This window comes from Ipomoea triloba, chromosome 1 (assembly GCF_003576645.1).
Source record: "Ipomoea triloba cultivar NCNSP0323 chromosome 1, ASM357664v1".
Classification (NCBI taxonomy): Eukaryota; Viridiplantae; Streptophyta; class Magnoliopsida; order Solanales; family Convolvulaceae; genus Ipomoea; species Ipomoea triloba.
This window is the reverse complement of record NC_044916.1, coordinates 2,153,687-2,177,917: the sequence shown is the minus strand read 5'-3', so window position 1 is coordinate 2,177,917 and position 24,231 is coordinate 2,153,687. Positions and strand designations below refer to the sequence as shown.

Here is a 24,231-nt window from a genome sequence, read left to right as displayed (position 1 = left end):
GGGGGGGGGGGGGGGGTGGTGAGAGCTGTACTTAGTGAGTATGGGCTGGCGAGTGGGCAGCAGGTTAATTTTCAAAAGACTTCTATTATGTTTGCAAGGAATGTCCACCAGGAGGATAAGGAGGTGTTTGTGAGCTCTTAGGGGTTCGTGAACAGCAGAGGCAGGGGAAGTATTTGGGCTTACCTGGTTATGTGGGTCGTAGGAAGAAAGACATTCTGGGGTTTGTTCGGGATAAAGTAAGAGCACGGATCATGAGCTGGGGAAATCGTTTCTTGTCTAGAGGGGGCCGTGAGGTTTTGTTGAAAACGGTTCTCCAAAGCATCCCGAATTATGCTATGAATGTTTTTTTGCTCCCCAAGGGTCTTTGTGATGAGTTGGAGAGAATGATGAACTCGTTATGGTGGGGGTGTGATCGGAGGGGTGGAAAGGGTATTAGGTGGAGCTCCTGGGCCGATTTGTGCACACCGAAGCGGTTTGGGGGGATGGGTTTTAGGAGGGTGAGGGAGATGAACTTAGCAATGTTAGGAAAGCAGGGATGGAAATTCTTGAATGAACCTCATACTCTTGTTTCTAGAGTTTTTAAAGCCAAATATTTCCCGGGGTGTTCTTTTCTTGACGCACCGGCTGGCTCAAATCCTCCTTTTATTTGGAGTAGTATTCGGGAATCGCAGGGTTTGTTGAGAGAAGGAGTGCGGTGGAGGGTGGGGGATGGGAAGGGTGTGAGGGTGTGGGGGGATCCATGGCTTCCGGATTCCACTAATCCATATATTTCTACTCCAGAATTGTTTTATTTAAATAATCCTGCTGTTGAGTCTCTTTTTTACCCGGGTACGCATGTTTGGGACTGACCTTTGTTGCGAGATATCTTTTGCCCTCGCGATGTTCAGCTGATTCTTAGTCTTCCTATTCCTGAAACGGGATCTATGGACTGCCGGTTTTGGATTGGGGAGGAGGCGGGGGTGTATTCAGTGAGGAGTGGGTATAGACTTGCTTCTAGGGGTGAGCTGAGTGAGTTGGGGAGTGGGTAGCCGGGTATGTGGAAATTAAATCTTCCTCCAAAAGTGAAATGTTTTTTCTGGACACTTTGCACAATGAGACTCCCTACTAAGGATGCTTTGAATGTTAAACAGGTTCATTGTGATCCAGTTTGTACATTATGTGGACGGGAAAATGAGACTGCAATACATCTCTTTGCAAACTGTGTTTTTTCCCATGAATGTTGGCATGTGTTAGATGCTCTTTGGAATCTCAATCATGTTGAATCTGTTGCTTTATGGATTGCTGAAATGTGGGAGGTTCTACCTAAGGCCATGCTTGAAAAGGTGATTATTATTTGCTGGGCTATATGGGAGAATAGAAACGCAATGGTATGGAGAGCTCAATGCAAGGATCCCAGAACTCTTGTGACTCATGCTATCATGTATGCCCAGAACTGGAAGGAGATACGTAATACTAGTGACCTCCCTGCTGCTATGCCTTTGCTGCAAAATTCTGCCATCTACTGGGAGCCGCCCTTGGAGCCATTTTGGAAACTAAATATTGATGTTGCTTTCAATCATGAGGGGGGCAGAATGGGGTTTGGGTGGTGTATGCGTGATGCCTCTGGTCTGATTATTGGAGTCATGATGTATGCTTTGGATGGTTTGTTCTCGGTTTGTGAGGCGGAGGCGGTTAGTGCAAAGGAGGCTTTGAGTTGGATAAAGGAAAAGGGATGGTCTCGGGTTATTCTTGAGACGGACACTAAAGTGGTGACAAAATCAGCGGCGACTGTGGGAAATATTACACCTTTTGGTGCCATTATTCAAGAGATTCGCAGTCTGTTACAAGAGCTTCCAATGGTTCAGTTTCGTTTCGTTAAACGCGGTGGGAATATCCTTGCCCATTCTTTGGCTAAGAAAGCTTTGAGTAGTGAGACCAATGAGCGTTTGGAGTGTGTTGATTTTATTCCTCGTTTTATTACTACTTTGTTTTGTATGAACGATTTGGTGATTTAATATATTTGGTGGTTTTTGTTTCAAAAAAAAATAAAAATATTTGGAGTTGATGTGGCATATGCCACGTCAGGAGGATGCCTTATGGGTAAGCAAAATGCGTTTTTCCCTTCTGATTATTTTATGATGTAATTTTCATTCATTGGGTGTCAATGAATTGGCTTACAACATCACTAATTAAAAAAAAATTAGCTACAAATAAAATGATACCATATTAAAAGGCAAATTTTTTAGAGAAAATACATGAAGGATTTATAACATTGTGCTATCGGTAAAATGATGCCAGGAACTAAACATTATTCTTTAAATTTTAAAAATAAAAAAAATAAAAAAAAGGTTCTTGATGCATGGGCCACGTATATTGGGCTGGATAGTAGATCTATCATTGGCAATGATGAAGTTTTAGCCCAATAAGGATTCCTATGGGTCCGCCCATTACTGTTCATTCAATCACCATATCTTTTAAAGAAAATATTTAAACAAATCAAGCACATTGTATTCAATTGGCACCTCTGTAACTCTTCTTGAGATAATATCACAGGATCAAAAACCAAAGGTATATAAAATATAACATATATATGTGTCTACAAATAAATTTATTTATTTTTTGTTTTGGGTGGGGGCGTATATTGAAGTCCCGAAAATGGTGTGACAAACACAATTAATGAAATTGTTTGTAATCCAAGCAAAGGGTTCTCAATATTCGGGGTCACCTAATCAAAAAATATATATTTCTTCACAATAAACATGTTTAATAGAATAAATCCAATATCGTTTAATAAACTACGTATCATTTTAACCAAATATAGTAAAAATAGTGGTCCCTTTTAAACACTATTACATACAATTTTCTAAATATAGTTGTCATCTTCAAATCACTTTCAAGTTTCATCAAACGAAATCTTCTAGAGTTCTAGTACCATAAAAAATTGCCCATATTGATACTAAATACTAATTATTTATTGATCACATAACTCAAATCTCTTGTTTTCTTTTTATTATTATTATTTTTTTAATTTTTCTTGAACTTTCGCATCACACTCACCATTCCTATTCACATGTCACACGTAACGTGTCCATGCAGCGCGCAGCATTTATTTTCATATATATAATTATTTAGTAATTTAATTATTTCTGTTTTTTTTTCTTCTCCCCATCCTTTTGGGTGGCTTGCAATTAATGAACTCCCATCCTATTAGTTGGCCACGAAATGGAAAATTTTTTTAAAATAAAAAAGTCAATCACAAGATCACCTAAATTTTCGTCCATAAGTTTGGTGAATAGAAATTTTGTATATTTTCATTTTTGGGTCAATTATACCAATATAAATTAGTTTATCTTATTGTAATTTTTTGTATTTTATTGTAACTATTTGTCAGCTAATATCATATATTATATTATATTTTTTCATCGTATCATCATTTTTTGTTGCTTTTCTTAAGAAACTATACATATGATCTTCTTGTTGATACAAGCTGGTCTATTAGACCAACATTTTCAACTCATTGTAGATAATTTGTTTAGTGCAATTTATATGTTATATGTGATTTAATTATTATTACAATGGAGTTTACCCACTATTAGATGTTTGGACTTATTTTACTACTATTAGCGGTTTGACTTAGTTACTCCGTAATATAAATGTTTGGTTAATAAGTTTTTTATAATTCCAAAATGCTAAAATTCAAAAATGTAATCAAAACAACTTTTTCAATTAGTTTTTTTGAGAAAATAAATTATACCAAACAACTATCCGTTAATAGTTAATTTACCAAATATTTTTTTTTTTACAATAAGCTAATGTTATCAACTAGTCATATTCTCTAACTTAATCAACTAACAGCCATTTACCAACTGATCCAATGTCAAATCCGTTGAAAACTTGATTTAAACTTCTTATGCATGCATATAATTGACTTGTTTAAGGTAAGCAAGAATCAATAGTTGCTTGCAGCTGGCATTATTAAGCTGTCGGCATTCTTTTTGACTTAAGGTAAGCAACTGTTATACTTGGTACTATCATGGGCCAGAGTTCACATTATGGACTATTATTTAAAAATTATGTGTTTACATTTAATATATTATATATCTTCAATCAATTAATAAATTACGTGTATGTAAATAAATTGAATGCATATAATTTGTTAACTATTATAGAGAAACATAATATGTTGACAACATATTATGTATTTGCAGTTAATATATTATGTGCTTGTAGTAAAATATTATGTGCCTAATTGCAGACACATATTAACGGTTGACATATAATTTGAATATCATTTTGGATCAGAATCTAAAATGCAAGACGAAACCTTATCCATGATATAATTTGCCTATGGTACACTTCACTTCCCCGTCTGATAACTCACTTATACAATAATTGAAATAAATTAAATTGTTACTCCGTCCTCATTCAAATAACCATGATGGTTGTCGAACAATTATAGCTATTTTGTTTGACATCTTATTTTTTATATATAATGCTCAAAGTAATAATTGTATTCATGGTATTAGTATATTACTTAGACCATTGATTTTTGAGTTTTAAAGGAATTTTTTTCTGTATTTTTGAAGAATAATAGAAAATTAAATAAAAGAAACAAAATATATCTTTAAAAATTAAATACTTGAAATAAAAGTTCTTTTTTTTAAACAAAATAAAAGGTAATATTTATTACCATTTAATTGATTAGCACAACTAATTCAATGAACTAATTATTAGGTATTTAGGTAATTAGGTATTCCAATTTCACAATTTGATTGAAACATCAAATATGTGGATAGGTAGCCACGGTTCACACACACAATTGACGCGGCTCAAAGCCTCAACTATAAAAAGCCGGTGGGATGTGGGCCCCATACCGGCATACGTACGATGATTACCTTAAACAAAGTTGGGGTTGGGGTATTAATTTTTGTGAAAAGTATGAAAGTGACAGGTTGTGTCCAACATGTTTCTATTTTTGTTTCTAATTAGTTAAAGAGGTTTTTTTTTTTTTTTTTTTTTTTTTTTTTTTTTAAGAAGATAAATGATTCGTTAACTTAAGTATGAAGACAAAGCATTGTAGATGATATGGAAGGATTATAAAATTACTCTGAATAACCGAGCATAGAAATGACATGCCTAGCTAACATATGGGTAGCCTAATTCACTGATTATTTAGCAAAGGATACAAACACATTAGCGAAACTATTCAATATGTTTCTAAATGACGTGACAAATAATGACATGATAAGTTACTCCATCTCACAAAATTTTGATGTTGATATTTTCATTGAGACCTACATGATGAATATAGCTAATCGTCAATTGTCACATCAGAAAGTAAAAGTGAGGGATTAGAAATAGGGAGTACATGTACTAGAACTCCAAGAAAAGTGTCTACAATCAATGATTTGTGAGAGAAAGTAAAAAAATAGGAGTCCACAAAGTATTTTAAATTAGTTAACTTAACTTCCTAACGGATTTTCTGGTTAGTAGTAAAATAAAATTTATAAATTTGCCAAAGGCCTTGTGGTCAAGCAGCATGAAGTGATTCTCTCAAGTGGGAGGTCATGAGTTTGAGCCTCAGTGGGGGCAATGTTGGGGTTGAGAAAGTATATGGACAGATACTATATGTAACAGGGTCAATAGTATTTCAAAAATTTATAAATTTATTTTGAATTTGTTGTTCAGCTAAGTTGTGTTCAATGATAATATGTTTTAATTAGTTGTTTGTTAAAGTAGTGGGTCTTTTAATGTGACAATCAACAAAATAAAGACTTGTTGAATAATATGAAACTTCAATTATATTCTTAAAGGGCATTTAGCTCACCAAATATAAAATGGTATTGGGGTAATAGGATTATCGAAAGATAGTGTAAGTTACATGAATATAAGACTATATTATGTATTTAGTTGAGATTGTTGGAATATAACATTAACATGTTTAGTTTGGTTTATTATAGAATATAGAATATGTTGCTCATTCCATTCCATTCATTTGTTAAAGGAATCAAACTCAAATAAGCTGTTGAGCTACATGAAAATTTGCAATAACGCCATCTAACTCAAAAAAAAAAAGATTTATAAACAATATAAAATAATGTAATTAAACAAAAAATGACATATTTTTGCAAATATTTTTGACATGACGATTAACTCATTAGAATTTTAATTTTAAATTTATTTTAATCAAATAATTATAAAAAAAAAAAAAAAACTCCAGCTAGAGACGAAGGCTGGGGATTGGGGTTTTTAAAAATTACTTTTATTTAAAATGATTTTTTTGAAAGAATTTAAAATGAATTTAAATAATTAATTTTTTAATGAATTAATTTTAATTTAATTGTGTAATTTTAGATTGTTCAATGATCCAATTGCAGTTTTATGAGTTTGATAATTCAATTACAATTTTATTTATAATTTGGTTACTTATTTTGATTACTTATTTGAGCCCATTCCATTGTTATATATAACATATTTCAAGTTTTATTAATACTTTAAAAGTAAATTTATTGTCCACTCCAAAATATATGATGCAAAATTGAACAACAACTCAAGGCTCAAACTATCTTTCTTTTGGCACTATATTCTATATTTATGTATATATATGACTTGAACAGAGATTGGGATGGCCCACCAGAATTTTGCAAATTGCCTATAGATGCTGCTGGGTGGTCCCATCAAAAGTAGCCGTTACAGTGCTGATTTAGGATAGTGATTGTTGCCGACTCAAAAAGTAGAAGCTCTAATTAAACACGATATGGACACTACTTTTATTTTTATTTATTTATAAAAATTGGAAAAAAAATAATACAAAGTAAAATACCTTTTCCAAACTAATACAAAGTAAATAAATTAAGATTTAATAAATAAAAAATTTAAAATAAAATTAATTTTAAAAAATAAATGTACAAGTATTGGTGCTCAAAGTAGTTATATCAATCTACACTTAAATATTGTTTTTACAACCAACAATGTTATTTGTACAAAATAATATCATCTTAATTAATTTTATATTATTCCATATAATTTTATCTGACTAATTCATAATGTGATCAGTTTATTATTTTATCATAATTTAATAGTTTATCATCTGTAAGTCATAACAATTTAATAAAAGCAACATTTAATTAAAGAACATTCACTAATTATAAATGATAATATAATATGCTCAATGGAATGTATCATGTGTTTTGTTAATAAATAAAGTAAAAATTTGTCAGACGAAAAGTATAATGACAATACTGTATTTTATAATGCAACATTGTCGAGCATTAAAAACAGAAATCATATATGTTTATATATCTTATAGATTATGTTATTTTTATTTTAAAAAATGACACTTTTTTTGCTCCTGAATTATAGAAAAAATATTATTTTTGTCACTCAATTACATCGAAACTACTTATCCCTCAACTATCGATACAAGAGTTTTTTTTGGGTGATATTATTCAATTATATGCGGAACGTTTTTTTAACTCAACCCTAATAGAACTCATATCAGAAAAAAGTGATGGAGAGCATCTCCAATAGCATTGTTTTTATTTTTTATTTTTTTATTTATATATATTTTTGATGTGCCAATTATGAGAGAAAGGATGGGAGGAGAATAAGAAAAATGGGAAAAATATAAAAATGATCTGACGCAAAAAAGGCATAACGTGCCAGCCGCACGCGGCTGGGCATTGGCTGTGCACAAAACGCACACAGTTGCAGTTGTCTTATGTCATTTCTCTTTTCTGGCGAACCCTACAAAAAATCATCCTTGCAGGCATCCCTAATTATCTCTCTCTTACATTCTCTTTCCTCCATCTCATATTGGACCCACAAACAATCACGAAAAATTATAAATGGGAATGCTCTCAAGTATGCTTAATGGACAAAAATACCAATTTTTTTTATTTTTTTTTTATATAATTCAAACACAAAAAGTGATACTGAAGTATTTTTTTTTTAATTTCATATTTTAATATAATTATTATATTTTTAATTTTTAATTAAAAATGACATTATTTGGTAATTACGGAGTACAATAATAATCTACAGTTCAATAGATGCGCATATATATGTAAGCTAACGTGCAATACTGCAATCTGTGATAAAGATTCAGTTCCCCAGGAAAAACGTTAGAACGGCACCGCCCCTCATGTTCTTGTAGACTCTTCGAAGCTGAGAAAACACTCTTTCTTCTTCTTCTTTTTCTCCTTTGCTGATAACGAGGCCATAGTAGATTGCTGGTACCATTCGTTTCTTGAGTTTTTACGGAGAGATTTGGCTGTATTTCGCGTTGCTTCGAGCTCAAAGTGGAGGAGGGCACTGAGATTTCGTTCATCTATTCGATCGGAGGCGCTCTGTTAGGGCTGTATTTCGCTCCTGGCTTCGTTCTTTACTGATTGGGTGCTCGGGAGGAGGTGAATAGCCGTAAAAGTACGAACTTTATACCCTACTTTGTTAGTGGTGATTTGAGAACATGTTAATGGGATTGTGTCGTTTTGAATTGGGATGGGGTGTTCTTTCTTTCTAATGGGTATTGCGTAGCAAAGATGGTGTCTTTTTTCATTGATTAATTGGGGTTTTATTTGTTGTTTCCCTTTTTGCTTGTTCTCATGTGTAATTTGGTGTTCTGGAATTGAGCTGACATCTTAAACATGAATGTTCTGTGGCAAAGGTTGTGTCTTTTTCCTTGGTTGATTGGGGGTGGGTGGGGGGTAGGTTTTTTCCTTTTCTGTATTGGTCCTTATTCATGAATTGTTTGTTTTTCTGTATTTATATTCATGTATTTGACTTGTGGAAAGATGCATTGTAATGGAGACATGAATATTTAGGTAAAATATTGGAAAGAGTACAAGAATCACTGTAATCTGGACTTTGTACAGCCAATAGCAATGTTATGAACTTGTTTAGGAGTTAATTGATTGTCCATATGTGAACATGAATCCTAAGTATTGATCTAGGTTGGGCTGGTTTGGCTTGTTTATAAGACTGAATGTCTGAAAGGAAGCCTCTGTTGTTTATGCAGGTGCTAGATGGCGACGTTTGCAGATATAGGGCTTGCAGCTGCTATTAACATTCTTACTGCGCTCATTTTCCTTGTTGCGTTTGCAATTATACGCCTTCAGCCAGTTAATGATAGAGTCTATTTCCCGAAATGGTATCTTAAGGGGTTGAGAGATAGCCCGACGCACTCTGGGGCGTATGTAAAGAGGTTTGTCAATTTGGATTGGAGATCTTACGTGAAGTTTCTGAATTGGGTGCCGGATGCACTTAGAATGCCCGAACCCGAGCTTATTGACCATGCTGGACTGGACTCTGCGGTATATTTGAGGATTTACTTGCTAGGGTATGCTCTAGGAGTGTTTTATCTTATTCGGAATTTTTCAAATCACTTCCTCTGGACTCTGGTTATTATCTGAACTTTTGCCCCGCGATTTTTGCAGGCTTAAAATTTTTGTTCCTTTGGCATTGCTCTCATGGTCTATCCTCGTACCTGTTAACTGGACCAATAACACCTTGAATCGATCGGATTTAACCCACAGTAACATTGATAAGCTCTCTATTTCTAACGTTCCACTTGGATCACCCAGGTTAGGAACTTTTTCTTATTCTTTTTCTAAACTCACATGTGTTGCTTTTAACTGATATTTACTATTTCGTACATTTGAATTAAGAGGAACGAGTAGTCTAAATGAGACTTGCTAACGATCCTCATTTAGTTTTTGCAATTGATGTTGGTTGATTGTTTATGGTCCTTTTGTTGGTATGATTTTTGTGCTGTGAACAAATTTACCAATGAGATCATGTTATGATTTTATTTAGAATCCATCTGTTAATATGTTCGAGTCTCATCAAAGTATTGTATACAAGTTACATACTCCGTTCATACCGTAGAATATTAATCGGTTAATGGTTGGGTAAGCACTTGGCTTCTACACCAAGCCTAACACATAGCAAAGAATCTTTTGAATGATCAAACACAAATGTTTCGATTAAGTTTTTGTCAAGTATTACTGTTGCAAGTTGTGTGTATGTATAGAGATCGTCTGCCTCTAGTTTTGCTAAAATAACTGCTCGGTACAATGATCCGAAAATATTGATCTATGTAGGTTTTGGACTCATATAGTAATGGCATATGCTTTTACATTTTGGACGTGCTATGTTCTTCGAATGGAGTATAAAAAAGTTGAAGATATGCGTCTCCAGTTTCTTTCTTTGCAAGGGCGCCGCCCTGATCAATTTACGGTATGGTACAATTCTACATGTTTCCTTACCGAATTCCTTTTAGGATTGATTTAGGTTTGACACAAAAAGTATCACAATTGTGTAGCGTTTTCAATGTTGAAATTGTAATAGCAAAACTTATGCACATTAGTTCTCGACTTTGTTATCATGATAGCAACTCTTATATGCATCATATGCTTGCTTCTCGCTATGTTTTTTACAGGTCCTTGTGAGGAATGTTCCCCCAGACGCCGATGAATCAGTCAGTGAAGCGGTGGAGCATTTTTTCCTGGTTAATCATCAAGATCAATATTTAACGAGTCAGGTCTAATCTCTTTGCATCACTCGGACTTATAGTTCCTATTGGTGTGATTATGTAGAAGGAAAAATGTGTCTTGGATTTCCATTCGTGCATCTTTTTCTTATATTAGAAAATCTCTGCAGGTTGTATACAATGCAAACAAACTTGCGAAACTGGTCGAGGAAAAGAAAAGTAATCAAAATTGGCTCGATTATTACCAGTTAAAATATTTGAGAGGGAATCAGTCGAAACGCCCCACAATGAAGGTATAGTCGGGCAAACTTGATCTTTTTAAGAAGTGTTATTTTTCTTGCTTCTCAGTGGTTTTAAATTCACGTCTTCCTTTTCGAACTTGCAGACTGGTTTTCTTGGCCTCTGTGGGGAGAAAGTGGATGCAATTGATCATCAAATTGCTGAGATTGAAAGATTATCGAAAGAAGTAATTACTAATATTTTAGCTTCCCTTGATCTTTACCCTTGTTCCTTCTTTACTTTTACGGATTTTCTAAGTCTAGCTTTGGATGTAGATTGAGGAGGAAAGCGATCGGGTTAAAAACGATGAAAAAGCTATCATGCCGGTAGCATTTGTCTCCTTTAAAACTCGATGGGCGGCCGCAGTTTGTGCACAAACACAACAATCCCGGAATCCGACATTGTGGCTGACAGAGTGGGCCCCAGAGCCGCGTGATGTATACTGGGAAAACCTGGCGATTCCCTATGTTTCACTGACAATTAGGAAGCTCATAATTGGAGTTGCCTTCTTTTTCCTCACGTTCTTTTTCATGATTCCAATCACATTTGTCCAATCTCTTGCTAATATCGAAGGAATCAGGAAAAAGTTACCATTTTTGAAGTCAATCATCGACACGTAAGTAAAGTTCTCCTCTAATGTGTTATTATTATGTTAGCTTGTTCTCCTTTTAGTCCGTTTTCGTTACTAGGATTTCTTGTTTACTAATACTGCCCTAACTTCCATGCAGACCTTTTGTCAAGTCATTTATTCAAGGTTTTCTCCCCGGGATTGTTTTGAAGATTTTCCTCATACTTCTACCGACTATATTGATGCTGATGTCCAAATTTGAAGGCTTTACGAGCAAATCATCTTTAGAGCGAAGATCTGCATCCCGATATTATATTTTCAACTTCGTGAATGTTTTTCTTGGTAGCGTAATTGCTGGAGCTGCGTTTGAACAATTAAACACTTTCCTCCATCAGTCAGCAAACGAGTACGTTATTCCAACATAAACGCCTTTCAATTTCAGTCCATTACTTGGTTTTATTCGTGGAATTGTGGCATCTTGAGAGGAAAATGAATTGGAAATGTTCGAAAAATCAGTAGTTTGTTTCTTTGTCAACAATTTTTGCATGAAAAGAAATTTGCGTGATTTCGGATCAGGCGGAAATAGAATAACGTGATTTTATTTTGCAGGATCCCTAGAACCATTGGTGCTGCAATCCCGATGAAAGCAACTTTCTTCATAACCTATATAATGGTTGATGGGTGGACCGGAATTGCCGGGGAGGTTTTGAGGTTGAAAGGGTTGATACTTTTCCATCTGAAGAATAGCTTTTTGGTTAAGACGGAAAAGGATAGGGAGGACGCGATGAATCCTGGGAGCCTTAGTTTCAATTTTAACGAACCTCGAATACAATTATACTTCTTATTAGGCCTCGTCTATGCTGCTGTCACGCCTATCCTTCTTCCCTTCATTCTGGTATTCTTTGCCTTCGCATACGTTGTGTTTCGGCATCAGGTACTGCATTTCTCGACATAATTAATAAAGCGTATAATCGTGTATGTATGTGTTTGATGCTTACTTGCATTCTTTGCGGTTAAAATATCGTTTACCGATTTCTGTCTTACGTTGCAGATTATAAATGTATACAACCAAGAGTATGAAAGCGCTGCAGCGTTCTGGCCCGATGTCCACGGAAGGATCATATTCGCGTTAATCTTCTCCCAGTTCTCGACATTGGGATTGTTAAGCACAAAACACGCTGCTCAGTCTGCTCCATTCCTCATCGTCCTTCCGATATTAACCATCACGTTCCATTTGTACTGCAAAGGGCGCTACGAACCTGCTTTCACCAAACATCCACTACAGGTATTTGCCGAAACTTCGAACTTGATGAACTCGGTTTTGCCTTTGTTCTGAGCTCTTTTCCCTTATGGGGCGTTTGGTAGGATGGAATAGCAATTCCATTCCTACCAAATTTCATGGAATTTACAATTTCATTATTATTATTATTTTTTTTGAGTACTATCGACTCTGTTACAATGTAGTATCTGTCTATAGCTACTTTCTCAACCAAATGAAGCACAAGAGCCAATATCGCCTCCACTGAGGCTCGAACCCATCCCCTCCCACTTGGGGGTGCAACCGGGTGCCACTAGACCACAAGGTCTTTGGCACAATTTCATTATTTGGTTGGGGGGAATTGCAATTCTCACCAACCATGGAATCGCAATTCTTAGGGTCCTGCTGGAATTGGAATTCCACATCAAATGACAATTTTGCCCTTATTATTATTATTACACAAGGGCATTTTAGTCTTTATTCATTTCTTCCTTTTCAATTCTCAGTAATTCTATTCCTGACTACCAAACAATGAAATTTGAATTCTTATTTTGTTCCACTTTATTCATTCTTCACGGAATTACAATTCCTTCCTCCCAATTCCCTCTTTCCAACCAAACGCTCCGGGAAATGACTAACTCTTTTTGGGCTCTTCCAGGAAGCCAAGATGAAAGACACTTTAGAACAAGCAAGGGAACCGAACTTCAACCTAAAACCGTACCTTAAAGACGCATATATCCATCCCGTTTTCAAAGGCAACGAGGACGAGTATGAGTATGATGTCATCAGCGAAAAGGCGGACGAGGAGAATGTGCTGGTCCAAACGAAACGCCAGTCTCGGAGAAACACCCCAGCTCCCAGTAAAGGCAGTGGCGGCTCATCGCCATCATTGCCATCGTTTCGGGTGGAGGTGATTCATGAAAAGGAGGGAAAGGAACAACCTTAATCATCATATTACACTGCAAAATGCGATATACTAGGTACCACCACCATGTAAATTATAGCAAGAGCTTTTTTGTACAGGTTCCTTTTACATCTGCAATTTCTGTTGAGGGATTTTGGATTCGAAGTTTCTGGATGTTTTCTTTCAAAATTTTGTGTGTATAATCATGTAGTTGCAGGTTCCACCATGGGAGACTTTTTCCCCTACTGGTTCACCAACTGGAAAAGCATAATTCATTAATGGGAAGTGTGTGATTCATTCTTTTACTTTGTTCATTGATTTTGCTTCCTTGTTACTAAAGCATTCATAGAACCATTTTGATGTAAACTAGAAGTTGGTCTGCCCTTTTAAGACATGGGTTGTGAAATGTGATTTGGTTCCTATTTTTAGGTAGGATAAATTGTGTGTGTGTATTTGTTTTTGTTTTTGTTTTTGTTTTGTTTTGTTTTGTTTTTGTTTTTGTTTGTTTTTGTTTTTGTTTTTTTTTTTTTGTTTTTTTTTTTTTGTTTTTTTGGAGTGGGGGTTGGGGGGTTAATGAGGAAAACTTACCCTTACTACTTAAGGGTGTGTATAGTGTAAATTTCATTCTTGTGTATTAGTTATAAATCACATAGGAGAGAGAAAATGACACTAGAAAGATCATATCATGTGCGATTCAATCAAGATCTGTTGTAATTTTATTATTGTGTCATAGTTATAAATTACGTAGAAGAGATAAATTAAGAGTTTAAGACTACAAAAATCATATGCGACGGATTTAATCGATAGGGGTTTGATAAGAATCAAATTACTAAACTTTTTAGTACGAGAGTAATATTTTATTCACTTAATTATTATTTTCTACACATATATTGTGTATTTTGCATTTTGAAATGGTAATGCTACTTTCTCAAATTACATACTCCATCAAATATGACCCCTATTGGGTTTCAAGCAACTAGTACTTAATATATTGATATTGTGTAAATATTTTAGAATTACAAGTGAGGAATCATATCATAAATTGTTAACGTTTTAGATGTAAAAGATTACATGTCTATTATGTGTTCGAATTTACTATTTATTTATTTGTACGATTCTTTATCAAATTTTGGCCTAGTGGAGAAGGTTGATAGCTTGATATTGTTGGTATTGCTTGACGCGTTCCGACGTTACTATGTGTGCTAATGTTGGGCTTCTAATGGTTAGACACATATCTCTTATCGAAGTATTTTGTAAATATGTAAATATTAAATCTTTGTTGTGTAATAAATTGATTACTAATATTTTGATGGTTAGATTTATTGAAATATTTATAACCTCAACAAACCTTAAATAACATGGCTTGACTAGTTGACTTAAGTAGTGTAAAACTTATGGAAGATTGTGTCATTTATTATGTCACATAATTTGATGTGACATTTACTACATATAATTTGTGTACAATAACATTTTCCTTCTCTAATTCGTATTATGAAAGAAAATCAAAGATGTTTTGTCTTTCATACGGTGAAATAGTAGCATAAGGCCATGAGTTTGATTATATTATTATCAACATTTTTTGAATTCATCTCAAGAATTTTTTTGGTAGGGGATAAAGTTTTTTGTTGGCACGCATTGTTGGGCACGTTAATTTTTGTATTGTTTTGTTTTGTTTTTCTTTTTTGGCAGACAATTTTGTTTCTCTTTCTCCAAACTTTTTCCTCCTCTCCTCCATCTATGTGGCACAAAAAAACCTAACAAAAAACTTAAGCAGTTAGAGATGCTCTTAGTACAATTTATTTCTGTTATGTGGTTTATAGATTATTACATATGAGCGAGATTTATCCCTACATATCTCATATAGTGGTTGCGAATTTCGCTCGTTACTAAAAAAAGTGTATATTTGAGAGATGTAATTATGATTTTTGAATGTTCTTTAAGTCAAGTGAAATTTCACTATCCGAGACAAAATTATGATAACATTTTGATACCAAAATGGAGCAACACCTTTGGAGAGAGGTGCCCCGTGTGGCGCTTGGGCGAGCTTGGCTGTATTAATCTTATTTCACGAGATACGGATACCACTTTCATATACGTAGTATGGATTTTTTTTTTTTATTTTGTTTTTAATTTTTTTTTAATACGGACAAATTTGGCACAAAGGACAAAATAAAATTCAAATTGATGAGTAGTTTAATCATGCAGTATTTGTTTGAAGGACAAAATGGTGAAAAGAAAACAATAAACCCTCATGGGAACGGCGCCGTATTGATCGTCTCCTTCCTCCTAAAAGACAATACAACAGTATATGCGCTGGGAGTTTAAACGAAAGCTTGCCATCTGAATCATCGTATCAATGCACAGATTCTCTTTCTCTCTCTATGACTATAGATGATGTAACGCGCATTATAAGTGCGTCTGCGCGTGAATTGTTGATGTATTCGGAGTTCACGGTCGGAGGAGGAGGCGGCGGAGGAGGAGGAGGAAGAGGCGGAGGAGGAGCTTTGATCTATGACGAAGAAAGCGTCGGCAACGGCTGCGGCGGCGGCGACGGAGTTGCGGCGGGTGTTGTGGGTGTGGTGGAAATTGGTGATCACGTTGTCGCTCGCTCTCTGTGTGTTGGCTTTCCTTAGGCTGCAGCGCTACTCCCCGTCCGATTCCGAGCTCGCCTTTGCTTCCGCGAATTCCGTTTCGATTTCCCGTAGATCTCGAGCTCCTGACGGGGATTTCCGCGGCAATCCTAAGATCGCTTTCCTTTTTCTAGCCAAGAAGAATTTGCCGCTTGATTTTCTGTGGGGAAGTTTCTTCGAGGTGAGACGATTTATGTTTCGTTACAGTTATTAGTGTGTGTGTGTGTTTTTTTTTTCCTTTTAAATTAATTAATTACTTTTTTGAGTGACTATGAAACTCGCAGTCACTAGAGTGTGAATGGATAAATCCTGGCTAGTAATCTTAGCTGACAAATGATCTCAAAAGAAACCAGTCAGGTTGTTCATAGGCGACTAGCTCAAACTCAGAAGCTAATAGGAATGGATAAATCATGCCTAATAATTTTAGCTGACAAAGGATCACAAAAGAAACAGCCAGGTGGTTCATAGCTGACTAGTTCAAACTAAGAAGCTAATATAGGAATGGATAAATCCTGTCTAATAATCTTAGCTGACAAAGGATCACAAAAGAAACCAGCCAGGTGGTTCATAGCCGACTAGCTCAAACTAAGAAGCTAATAGGAATGGATAAATCACGCCTAATAATCTTAGTTGACAAAGGATCACAAAAGAAACCAGCCAGGTGGTTCATAGCTGACTAGCTCAAACTAAGAAGCTAATAGAAATGGATAAATCACGTCTAATAATCTTAGTTGACAAAGGATCACAAAAGAAACCAGCCAGGTGGTTCATAGCTGACTACCTCAAACTAAGAAGCTAATAGGAATGGAAAATCCTGTCTAATAATCTTAGTTGACAAAGGATCACAAAAGAAACCAGCCAGGTGGTTATAGCTGACTAGCTCAAACTAAGAAGCTAATAGGAATGGAAAAATCCTGTCTAATAATCTTAGTTGACAAAGGATCACAAAAGAAACCAGCCAGGTGGTTCATAGCTGACTACCTCAAACTAAGAAGCTAATAGGACTCTCCTTTGAGAGTCGAACTTGTAACTTGTGGTTACAGGGTAAATCCCGCATGGTGATCTTAGCTACAAAAGAATCACAAGAGGTAAACCTGTTTAGGTTGTCCATAATTGACTGACTTAAACTAAAAATGGCAAATAGGTTGCTCCGTTGAGAGTTGAACTTGTAATATTGAGACCAACTTGGGACTTGAAGAATTTGTTTTAATGTACTGTAAATTTCTTGTATCTGCTGTTTTGGCTAATTCTGATTTCAACTTTATAAGTAGCCAGCATATCAATAAAGTTTGGTTCTTGGTAAAAAGCATGGTTATGATCATGGCTATAGATTTTACAATCTCGTTTCATTTCAATTGAAATTGAATAATTTTGAGTGAGGAATTGTCAAGCTCACAAATTGTATGCTTCCGTTTTTTTTTTCTCTGCAGAATGCTGATATTGCTAACTTTTCAATTTATATACATTCGGAGCCTGGATTTGTGTTTGATGAGTCTACTACAAGATCGACTTTCTTTTATAATCGGCAGTTGAAGAATAGCGTTAAGGTATTCTTTGTGATTATTGATTGCTTAATAGTTTGGGGGACCAAGTTACAAAGCTCCCAGCTTGAATATAATTAGGTAGAAATGTTAACGTTTTACATGGTTTTTGGAATATATCAGAACTGAGAAAAATATGCTACTTGACCATTGTTATAAAAGTGCTTCTTGTTTTGCTTCCAATACAACTAGATGCAGTTAGATAATATATATCTCCTTTCTTTGGGTCTTGTGGAGATTATGTAAATTATTTGCGATTAAGATGATGGCTGGCTTGGTTTCATGGAAACCGCCGAGTTTCTGTTGTTTGATTGGTATTGATGGTGCATGTAGGTAGCTTGGGGAGAATCAAGCATGATAGAAGCAGAGAGGTTATTATTTGTGGCAGCTCTTGATGATCCGAGGAATCAAAGATTTGTTCTCTTATCAGACAGGTTGGTGCTTTGGCTTGTACTTTTATGTGCTTGTGGTTTATGCATGTTCCCATGATTGTATCGTCCAACTTATGAAGTAATTAACCACAATGCGTGCTGACGTGAACTTGTTAAAAAACTTCTTATATTCAAACGTTCCTCAAAGAGTATGGATGGCAAACACTAAACGGGGCAATGTATGTTTATCAATTCATGACCTTCTTTTCCGTTGACTCTGCTCTCTATAGCTGCTTATGACTTGAAACGTGAAACGATTTTAAAGGCATACTAAATTTTGCAGCTGTGTCCCTCTACACAACTTCGGCTATATATACAAATATTTGGTGAATTCTCCCAGGAGTTTTGTGGACAGGTAGAATGGATATTGTACTCTTTGCATCCAGGGGTTTTTGCGTGTTGATGATCTTGTATTGATAGAAGTGCTACTTGTCTTTCTAGTTTTATTGATAAGAAAGATGGTCGCTACAACCCAATGATGTTACCATACATACCAAAGAGTAAATGGCGGAAAGGATCACAGGTAAACTATCTCAGTCTTGTTGTACAAATGTGAATATGATCTCATAACCGTTCTTTGAGCAATTTTTAATCTTAAATGTCTGTTGGAAGACCAATCCGATATCTATCACCGTATTGGCTGCCTAGGTGAAAGTGAAAATACATCTGATCAATGCAAACAATAGGGAATACCAAAAAACCGTTTCTTCTACATTCAACTTTGTCTTTAGGTCAGGAACTTGTTCTAAAAGTCCCGACTTTCCTATTGCCTAGATCTGAGATGTAATAGAAGCAACCTGTACTGTTAATAGGTGTAATGACTAATGAGTAGTTTCAGCCATGTATTTGACATGTGCTTATCACATCATTATACACACACATACAATAGTTTGTAAACAACATCATCATTATTGCTATTCACATCGTATCTGCTAACTAACCAATGTAATACTGTTTTACTCTAGTGGATCACTTTAATTCGAAAGCATGCAGAAGTTGTTGCAGATGATGAAGCTATATTCCCAGTTTTCAAGAAGCTTTGTAAGGTACCTGGCATCCACACACTCTCTCTCGGAAATAATGGTTTTCCTGCTTGAATTGTATATGCGTGTGTATAATGGGGTAACTGATTGTCTGGCATTACATTTTATTGCCGCCTTGCAGAGAGGCCCGCCAATAGAGGCCAGTAGGGAGAAACTGAATCTTGTAAGTTGATTTGCTGACTATTCTAGGCAATAAACATAACAACCTTCCTTCTAAACATTTCTGATTGTTCTGCAAAAGCATATAAATATCATCGCTGCTGGTAACTTTCACTACCTTGAATCATCTCGTCTAACCTATGATAAATGTTGCAGAAACCTCAAAAGCAGAACAATTGTATCTCGGATGAACACTACGTGCAGACGTTACTTGAAGTAAGTAATACCGAGATATTTATTTGAGTAATTGTATCCCAGATGAGCACTCCATCCACTTTTGGACTCAATGGGCAGGAATGCTCCCCAACTATTGAAAACTGGACAAAAGTAATGTTGAAACAGGCCAATGCAGGGACCGTTTCTAATTTACTATCCCAGATTTTACTATTTTCTTTATATTTTCCCCAAAAATGCTTTATTTCGTTTATTCTTTCTTGTTACAGATGCTTGGACTTGTACGTGAACTTGAACGCAGAACGGTAACACACACAGTTTGGAACTGTTCTGAATTCGAAACAGAAAAAAATTGGCATCCTGTAACGTTTTACTATAGAGATGCAAGACCTGAGAATATTAAAAGAATTAAGGTGCGTCTATGTTACATATTTCTCACCATCCTTCGTGTTTTGGTCATTTTTATTCTTTCCATCAGCATATTAATCATCTAGTTTAGCTTACACCCTCCCGTTATTCAACAGGGGATCAACAACGTATACTATGAAACCGAGTTCAGAACAGAGTGGTGCCGTAATAACCATACACTTGTCCCCTGCTTTCTGTTCGCGAGAAAGTTTTCACGAGCTGCTGCTATGCGCCTTTTGAGCGACGAAGTAGTTAGCCAGTTTGATCCCTCCACCGCAATGCACTAATTGCCCCGATATCCGCCATTGACTCCTAGCTACTAACACTCTCGAGACATCTCCCGAAGCCTGCTTGCAATGCTCTTCAGCGCTGAGAAACATGCCACAAAACACGCCAAATGGGCAACATAGATCAAAGGTAATGTTTTGATCATGCACGACCCCGAGGTGTGTATGCCCGTTCAACATTCGAGTCAGAGGTGATCAAACCGATGTTTATTGTTTAGCTTGACACAGTATGAATTAGTTGGTGTTAGGAAATTGTCGAATCGTGCAGCTTGTATGTTCAAGCTGTGGCAAACATCTTTTACTCCATAGGTTCTTTATTAGGAAGGAATTGTAGTCTCTTGGATACTTTTATACCCACAGAAAATGAAATAATGCATTTTCAGTTTTGATCTTCCATTGGTATTCACTGGGAATTACTTTTGGTTTCATCTCTCCCTTTCTGTGCATACATTCACTTAATTACTGAGGGATTCTTTTAAGTATTAAAAATATATACACAACAAATTTTCTTTTCTTCATATTGTACTTGTATATACACTCTTCGAGATGAGACTAATTCAGTTGAATATTGGTTGGATCCCATTTGGAGACAGTTCCCCCTAGGGTGTTGCTGTATATATATACACTCAATACTAACAATTTAATTCAGTCGAGTATTGGTTGGGTCACATTTTGGAACGATTCTCCTTAGGGTATTGCTGCATACATATATAGAATTTATATTTGCATATACTAATTAATTCCACTTAATCTTGTCTTTAATGTTTATATTGCATCATTTTTTAAAAATAAAAACTGTTATATATTCATTAAAATTGAGAAAAAGGAAGATTTCTGGAGTGTTATGCAAGCAATGCATATATCTAACTGAAGTACAAAATGTGGTCTATATATTATATTATCAATAAATAAAATGCAAAAAAAAAAAGAGTAAAAAGTAGGGGACAAAATAACTACAAGAGAAGAACTAAATCACTCCGGGTGTGACGGCTTGTCAACCTCCACAATGTTCACGAACGGAAGAGACTTAAAGAGGAAGTTAAAAAAAAAAAATGGGTATTAAAAAAGTCGATTGTCATTTGTTTGAACACCATGTGTGACTGGGGCTTTTGCTCTTACTCTTCTTAGGTACCAAACTCCTGCTCCTATACCTATTGCTCCTGCCACTGATACTGCTGTAGCTGCACCACCAACCTCACTTTTAGTAACAACAACAAAATTATAGCTTCTAAACTATAAATGCAATTCTTTTTTGTATGACGTGAAAAATAGGTCCGCAACTATTATTCAGAGAGTGTAAATTAGATAAATCACGCACATATAGAAGAGATTATGGTATAAGAATTATACTCCAATTCAGTCACTGCACGCACCCTTTCAGGGCATATATGCAACATTTTAATCTTATACTAAAGCTACATAAAATGAAAACAACATGCCTCACCTGCTACTACTTTGGACATCTTGTGCCGAGTATCTGCAAAATTGTAGGGTACAAATCAATGTGAAATGTAAAAAAATTAGAAGAAAAAATAGTTAAAAATTTCATTTTCTTGAACCCCGATTTAACACAAGTTGTCATTCATCAAATAATGCTACTTATACCAAAATGAATACTTATAAACATTAATTTGTACGTAATGTTGGGAAAATTTAGGTATAATAAATGAAAATAAGGTATATATGTCATACTTATTATGGAGTATATGATATAATCATAATGGATATGAGTGCAAATTTTAACCCAAACATATATAAAAAAAAGTTTTACAAGACCGAAAATACTACTCTGTATATAGTAGTATATAGCATTATATTGTCGGATAATCAAGCTAAGACTTCTAACCATCAAAAAGTGATTAGAAATCTAAAATTTCCCGTCAAAGTGACACTCTCAACCAACTTTCTGACTAGTTTAGAGATCAGAAAATGTAATAAAATATGAAGTAGCATATAATTGTTGGATAACCTGGCCAAAATTTCTGACCATCAGAAAGTGGTCAGAAATCTACCAACTATCTAACTAGTTTAGATATCGAAAAAACTGGTATAGTAGCAATTTTCAATTGCTATTTAAAAGTGACCAACAACCATGCTTACTTCAGAAGTTCAAATATTATACTAGTAATATTTTTGTAAAAAGAATGCTAAATCCCTTCCAACTTATAAGAACTTTCATGATTAACAAAAAAAAAAATTAGTAAGGCCACATACCAAAGCAATTAGTGGTGCTATTGCCTTTATCACAAAGGCACAAGAAATCCTGCGTCTCCGTATCAAACCCACACGTCCCTCCCCCCTTAGCAACATCTTGACACCCCAAACACTTCCCCGTCACCGGAATATCAAAGTCCACCCGCACGCCGTACTCCGGCACCTGGTTAAACGCCGGCGTGGCGCCGAGGTTGCGCCAGTACACGCCCGTGTACGACGCGCAGTGGCGCAGCATCAGGCGCAGCGACTCCGCCGCCTTGGGGTAATACGCGCAGCACGAGCTGCCGCCGCGCAGGGCGGAGGGGCACTCCGGCAGGTGGCGGCACAGGAAACTCGCGCTGTCGCACGTGGAGTCGCATTGCTCCGGGAACCGCTCGCAGAACGCGGGTTTGGGCTCCACGATTACTTTGTCGTTGCTGCAGTTGAAGAAGAGGTAGTCGTTTTGGGGGGAGAGAGTGAAGTGGGTGCTCGTGTCTAGGCTGAATGGGCGCGTTGGCCGGAAATCTTCGCCGTCGTCGCAGGTCCACATGAAGGGATCGGTTACTAGGATGTGTGGGTCGGAATAGCTCACGTTCTTTATTGGGTACCTGCATGAAATTCAGGGTATAAAGTTGGTGTGTTGAAACTAATAATGTAGTTTACTTTCTCGGGGTTTATTTACATACTCATTTTTTATTCCCTAGTTACAATTGTTATATTATGAATCTGATATAGTTTACTCCCTCGGACTCTTTTACATACGGAATGTTTATTCCCTAGTTACAATAGTTATATTATGAATCTGGGTCGATCCTTGTAAAGTGGACCCTTATACATTTGTATACTGAATGTTCACAAGACCTTAGTAGGGGCTAAGGCCTCTGGGCGACAACCAATGCGTCCCCGTTTGCGAGCCCAAACTGATTGATTACGAAACTTGTCCTAAACTCGAGTTGTTATGCCATGGACCTGGGTCCAAAACGGCTTCAAGACGTTAACTTGCCTTGGACCCAAGCAATAAAAAAAATTGCTTCCCTCCTGCCTCCTAGCATTAACTTGCCGTTTGTCTTCAGAATTCGTTCCAGTATATTCATAATTTTAAACTCTATATCCACAATTTTAGAACTAAATATTCACAAATAAAATATCATTGATTGAGGAAACGGTGCCACTAACAGCACCCTTATTCTAGACCCGCATTTTAGACCAGGGTCCATAGCATAATTTGCCTTCTAACTCCTAAATGTCATTATATAATGTTTAAGCCAACTAGAAAGTATGATCAAATCATAGAATATCATCTTAAACAAAAGAACTATTCAACAAAATAACAAATAAAATCAGAATTATATATGTTCGTTGGTCGTCCAACCGTACCTCCCGGACGGTGTCCGGAGCTGCAGTTCTCCGGCGGTGCAGGTGATAATATGCCGGTAGTACGGACTGCCGCAGCCGTCGTCGATGCCCAAAGGGTACTGAATGGGAATGTCTCCACACCATTTTCTGCACACATTTTCTTGGGATTTTCCGAGCTGAAGAAACAGAAAAATGGCGATGAAAGATAATAATGGGGAAGCCATAGATAATGGTTAAAGAAGGTGAAGATGAAGACTGATTGAGGACTGATATGATATAGTAATGGAGAATTGAAGAAGAAGATGTGTATAGTTGAAGAAAAGGTTGCCATAATTGATAAGAAAAGAATCTTTGTTTTTATTTAAAAATTTTAGGGTAATAATAACAAATAAGTTTTCACTTTTTTTTGGTGCTTTTTCTTTTGAGAAGTATGTGTAGTACTTATGATGGGGTTTGATTATATTCTTTTGCTTTTTCTTTATTTTGCTTTAGAGATTTCAGGTTTGCAGCTAGCTAGCAATGAAGCATTATA

At 35.8% G+C, this 24,231-nt stretch overlaps 4 protein-coding genes across 6 annotated transcripts in view; 2 read left to right on the top strand and 2 right to left on the bottom strand.

Moving 5' to 3' along the window:
* LOC116027221 (sterol 3-beta-glucosyltransferase UGT80B1) overlaps window positions 1-24,231 on the bottom strand; it is a 713,221-nt gene that overhangs the window by 210,048 nt on the left and 478,942 nt on the right. The window lies entirely within an intron of this gene.
* LOC116027091 (calcium permeable stress-gated cation channel 1-like) lies at window positions 8,082-13,791 on the top strand. The gene is made up of 12 exons (XM_031268518.1): window positions 8,082-8,403; window positions 8,996-9,316; window positions 9,414-9,560; window positions 10,080-10,215; window positions 10,418-10,519; window positions 10,639-10,761; window positions 10,854-10,934; window positions 11,023-11,363; window positions 11,476-11,721; window positions 11,925-12,249; window positions 12,367-12,600; window positions 13,232-13,791. Exons 2-12 carry the CDS (start codon window positions 9,003-9,005, stop codon window positions 13,517-13,519), a joined length of 2,337 nt encoding a protein of 778 aa, XP_031124378.1. The 5' UTR covers window positions 8,082-8,403; window positions 8,996-9,002; the 3' UTR covers window positions 13,520-13,791.
* Window positions 15,638-20,544, top strand: LOC116027406 (glycosyltransferase BC10-like). 2 transcript variants are annotated; one of them, XM_031269016.1, is made up of 11 exons: window positions 15,638-16,288; window positions 17,538-17,654; window positions 17,982-18,082; window positions 18,363-18,434; window positions 18,521-18,602; window positions 19,045-19,125; window positions 19,244-19,285; window positions 19,438-19,497; window positions 19,725-19,868; window positions 19,980-20,190; window positions 20,259-20,544. In XM_031269016.1, the coding sequence occupies exons 1-10, from the start codon at window positions 15,989-15,991 to the stop codon at window positions 20,148-20,150; spliced, it is 1,170 nt and encodes a 389-aa protein (XP_031124876.1). In that variant the 5' UTR covers window positions 15,638-15,988; the 3' UTR covers window positions 20,151-20,190; window positions 20,259-20,544. The 2 variants fall into 2 exon arrangements, with proteins under 2 accessions (XP_031124876.1, XP_031124867.1); XM_031269007.1 differs by having other exon boundaries at window positions 15,643-16,288; window positions 19,980-20,544.
* Window positions 20,959-23,935, bottom strand: LOC116027525. The gene is made up of 4 exons (XM_031269230.1): window positions 23,721-23,935; window positions 22,365-22,951; window positions 21,595-21,627; window positions 20,959-21,331 (listed from the first exon to the last, which is right to left on the bottom strand). Exons 1-4 carry the CDS (start codon window positions 23,921-23,923, stop codon window positions 21,210-21,212), a joined length of 945 nt encoding a protein of 314 aa, XP_031125090.1. The 5' UTR covers window positions 23,924-23,935; the 3' UTR covers window positions 20,959-21,209.

Excerpts from the sequence above, each read along its gene's own strand:
- LOC116027406 (XM_031269016.1), top strand. The coding sequence starts at position 15,989 with ATGACGAAGAAAGCGTCGGCAACGGCTGCGGCGGCGGCGACGGAGTTG. Across the intron at positions 18,435-18,520 it reads CCCAGGAGTTTTGTGGACAG|TTTTATTGATAAGAAAGATG; the intron begins GTAGAATGGATA and ends TTGTCTTTCTAG. Across the intron at positions 18,603-19,044 it reads AATGGCGGAAAGGATCACAG|TGGATCACTTTAATTCGAAA; the intron begins GTAAACTATCTC and ends GTTTTACTCTAG.
- LOC116027091 (XM_031268518.1), top strand. The coding sequence starts at position 9,003 with ATGGCGACGTTTGCAGATATAGGGCTTGCAGCTGCTATTAACATTCTT. Across the intron at positions 11,364-11,475 it reads TTGAAGTCAATCATCGACAC|ACCTTTTGTCAAGTCATTTA; the intron begins GTAAGTAAAGTT and ends ACTTCCATGCAG. Across the intron at positions 12,250-12,366 it reads ACGTTGTGTTTCGGCATCAG|ATTATAAATGTATACAACCA; the intron begins GTACTGCATTTC and ends CTTACGTTGCAG.
- LOC116027525 (XM_031269230.1), bottom strand. The coding sequence starts at position 23,923 with ATGGCTTCCCCATTATTATCTTTCATCGCCATTTTTCTGTTTCTTCAG. Across the intron at positions 21,628-22,364 it reads TAGCACCACTAATTGCTTTG|ATACTCGGCACAAGATGTCC; the intron begins GTATGTGGCCTT and ends ACAATTTTGCAG. Across the intron at positions 21,332-21,594 it reads GATGTCCAAAGTAGTAGCAG|CTACAGCAGTATCAGTGGCA; the intron begins GTGAGGCATGTT and ends TTGGTGGTGCAG.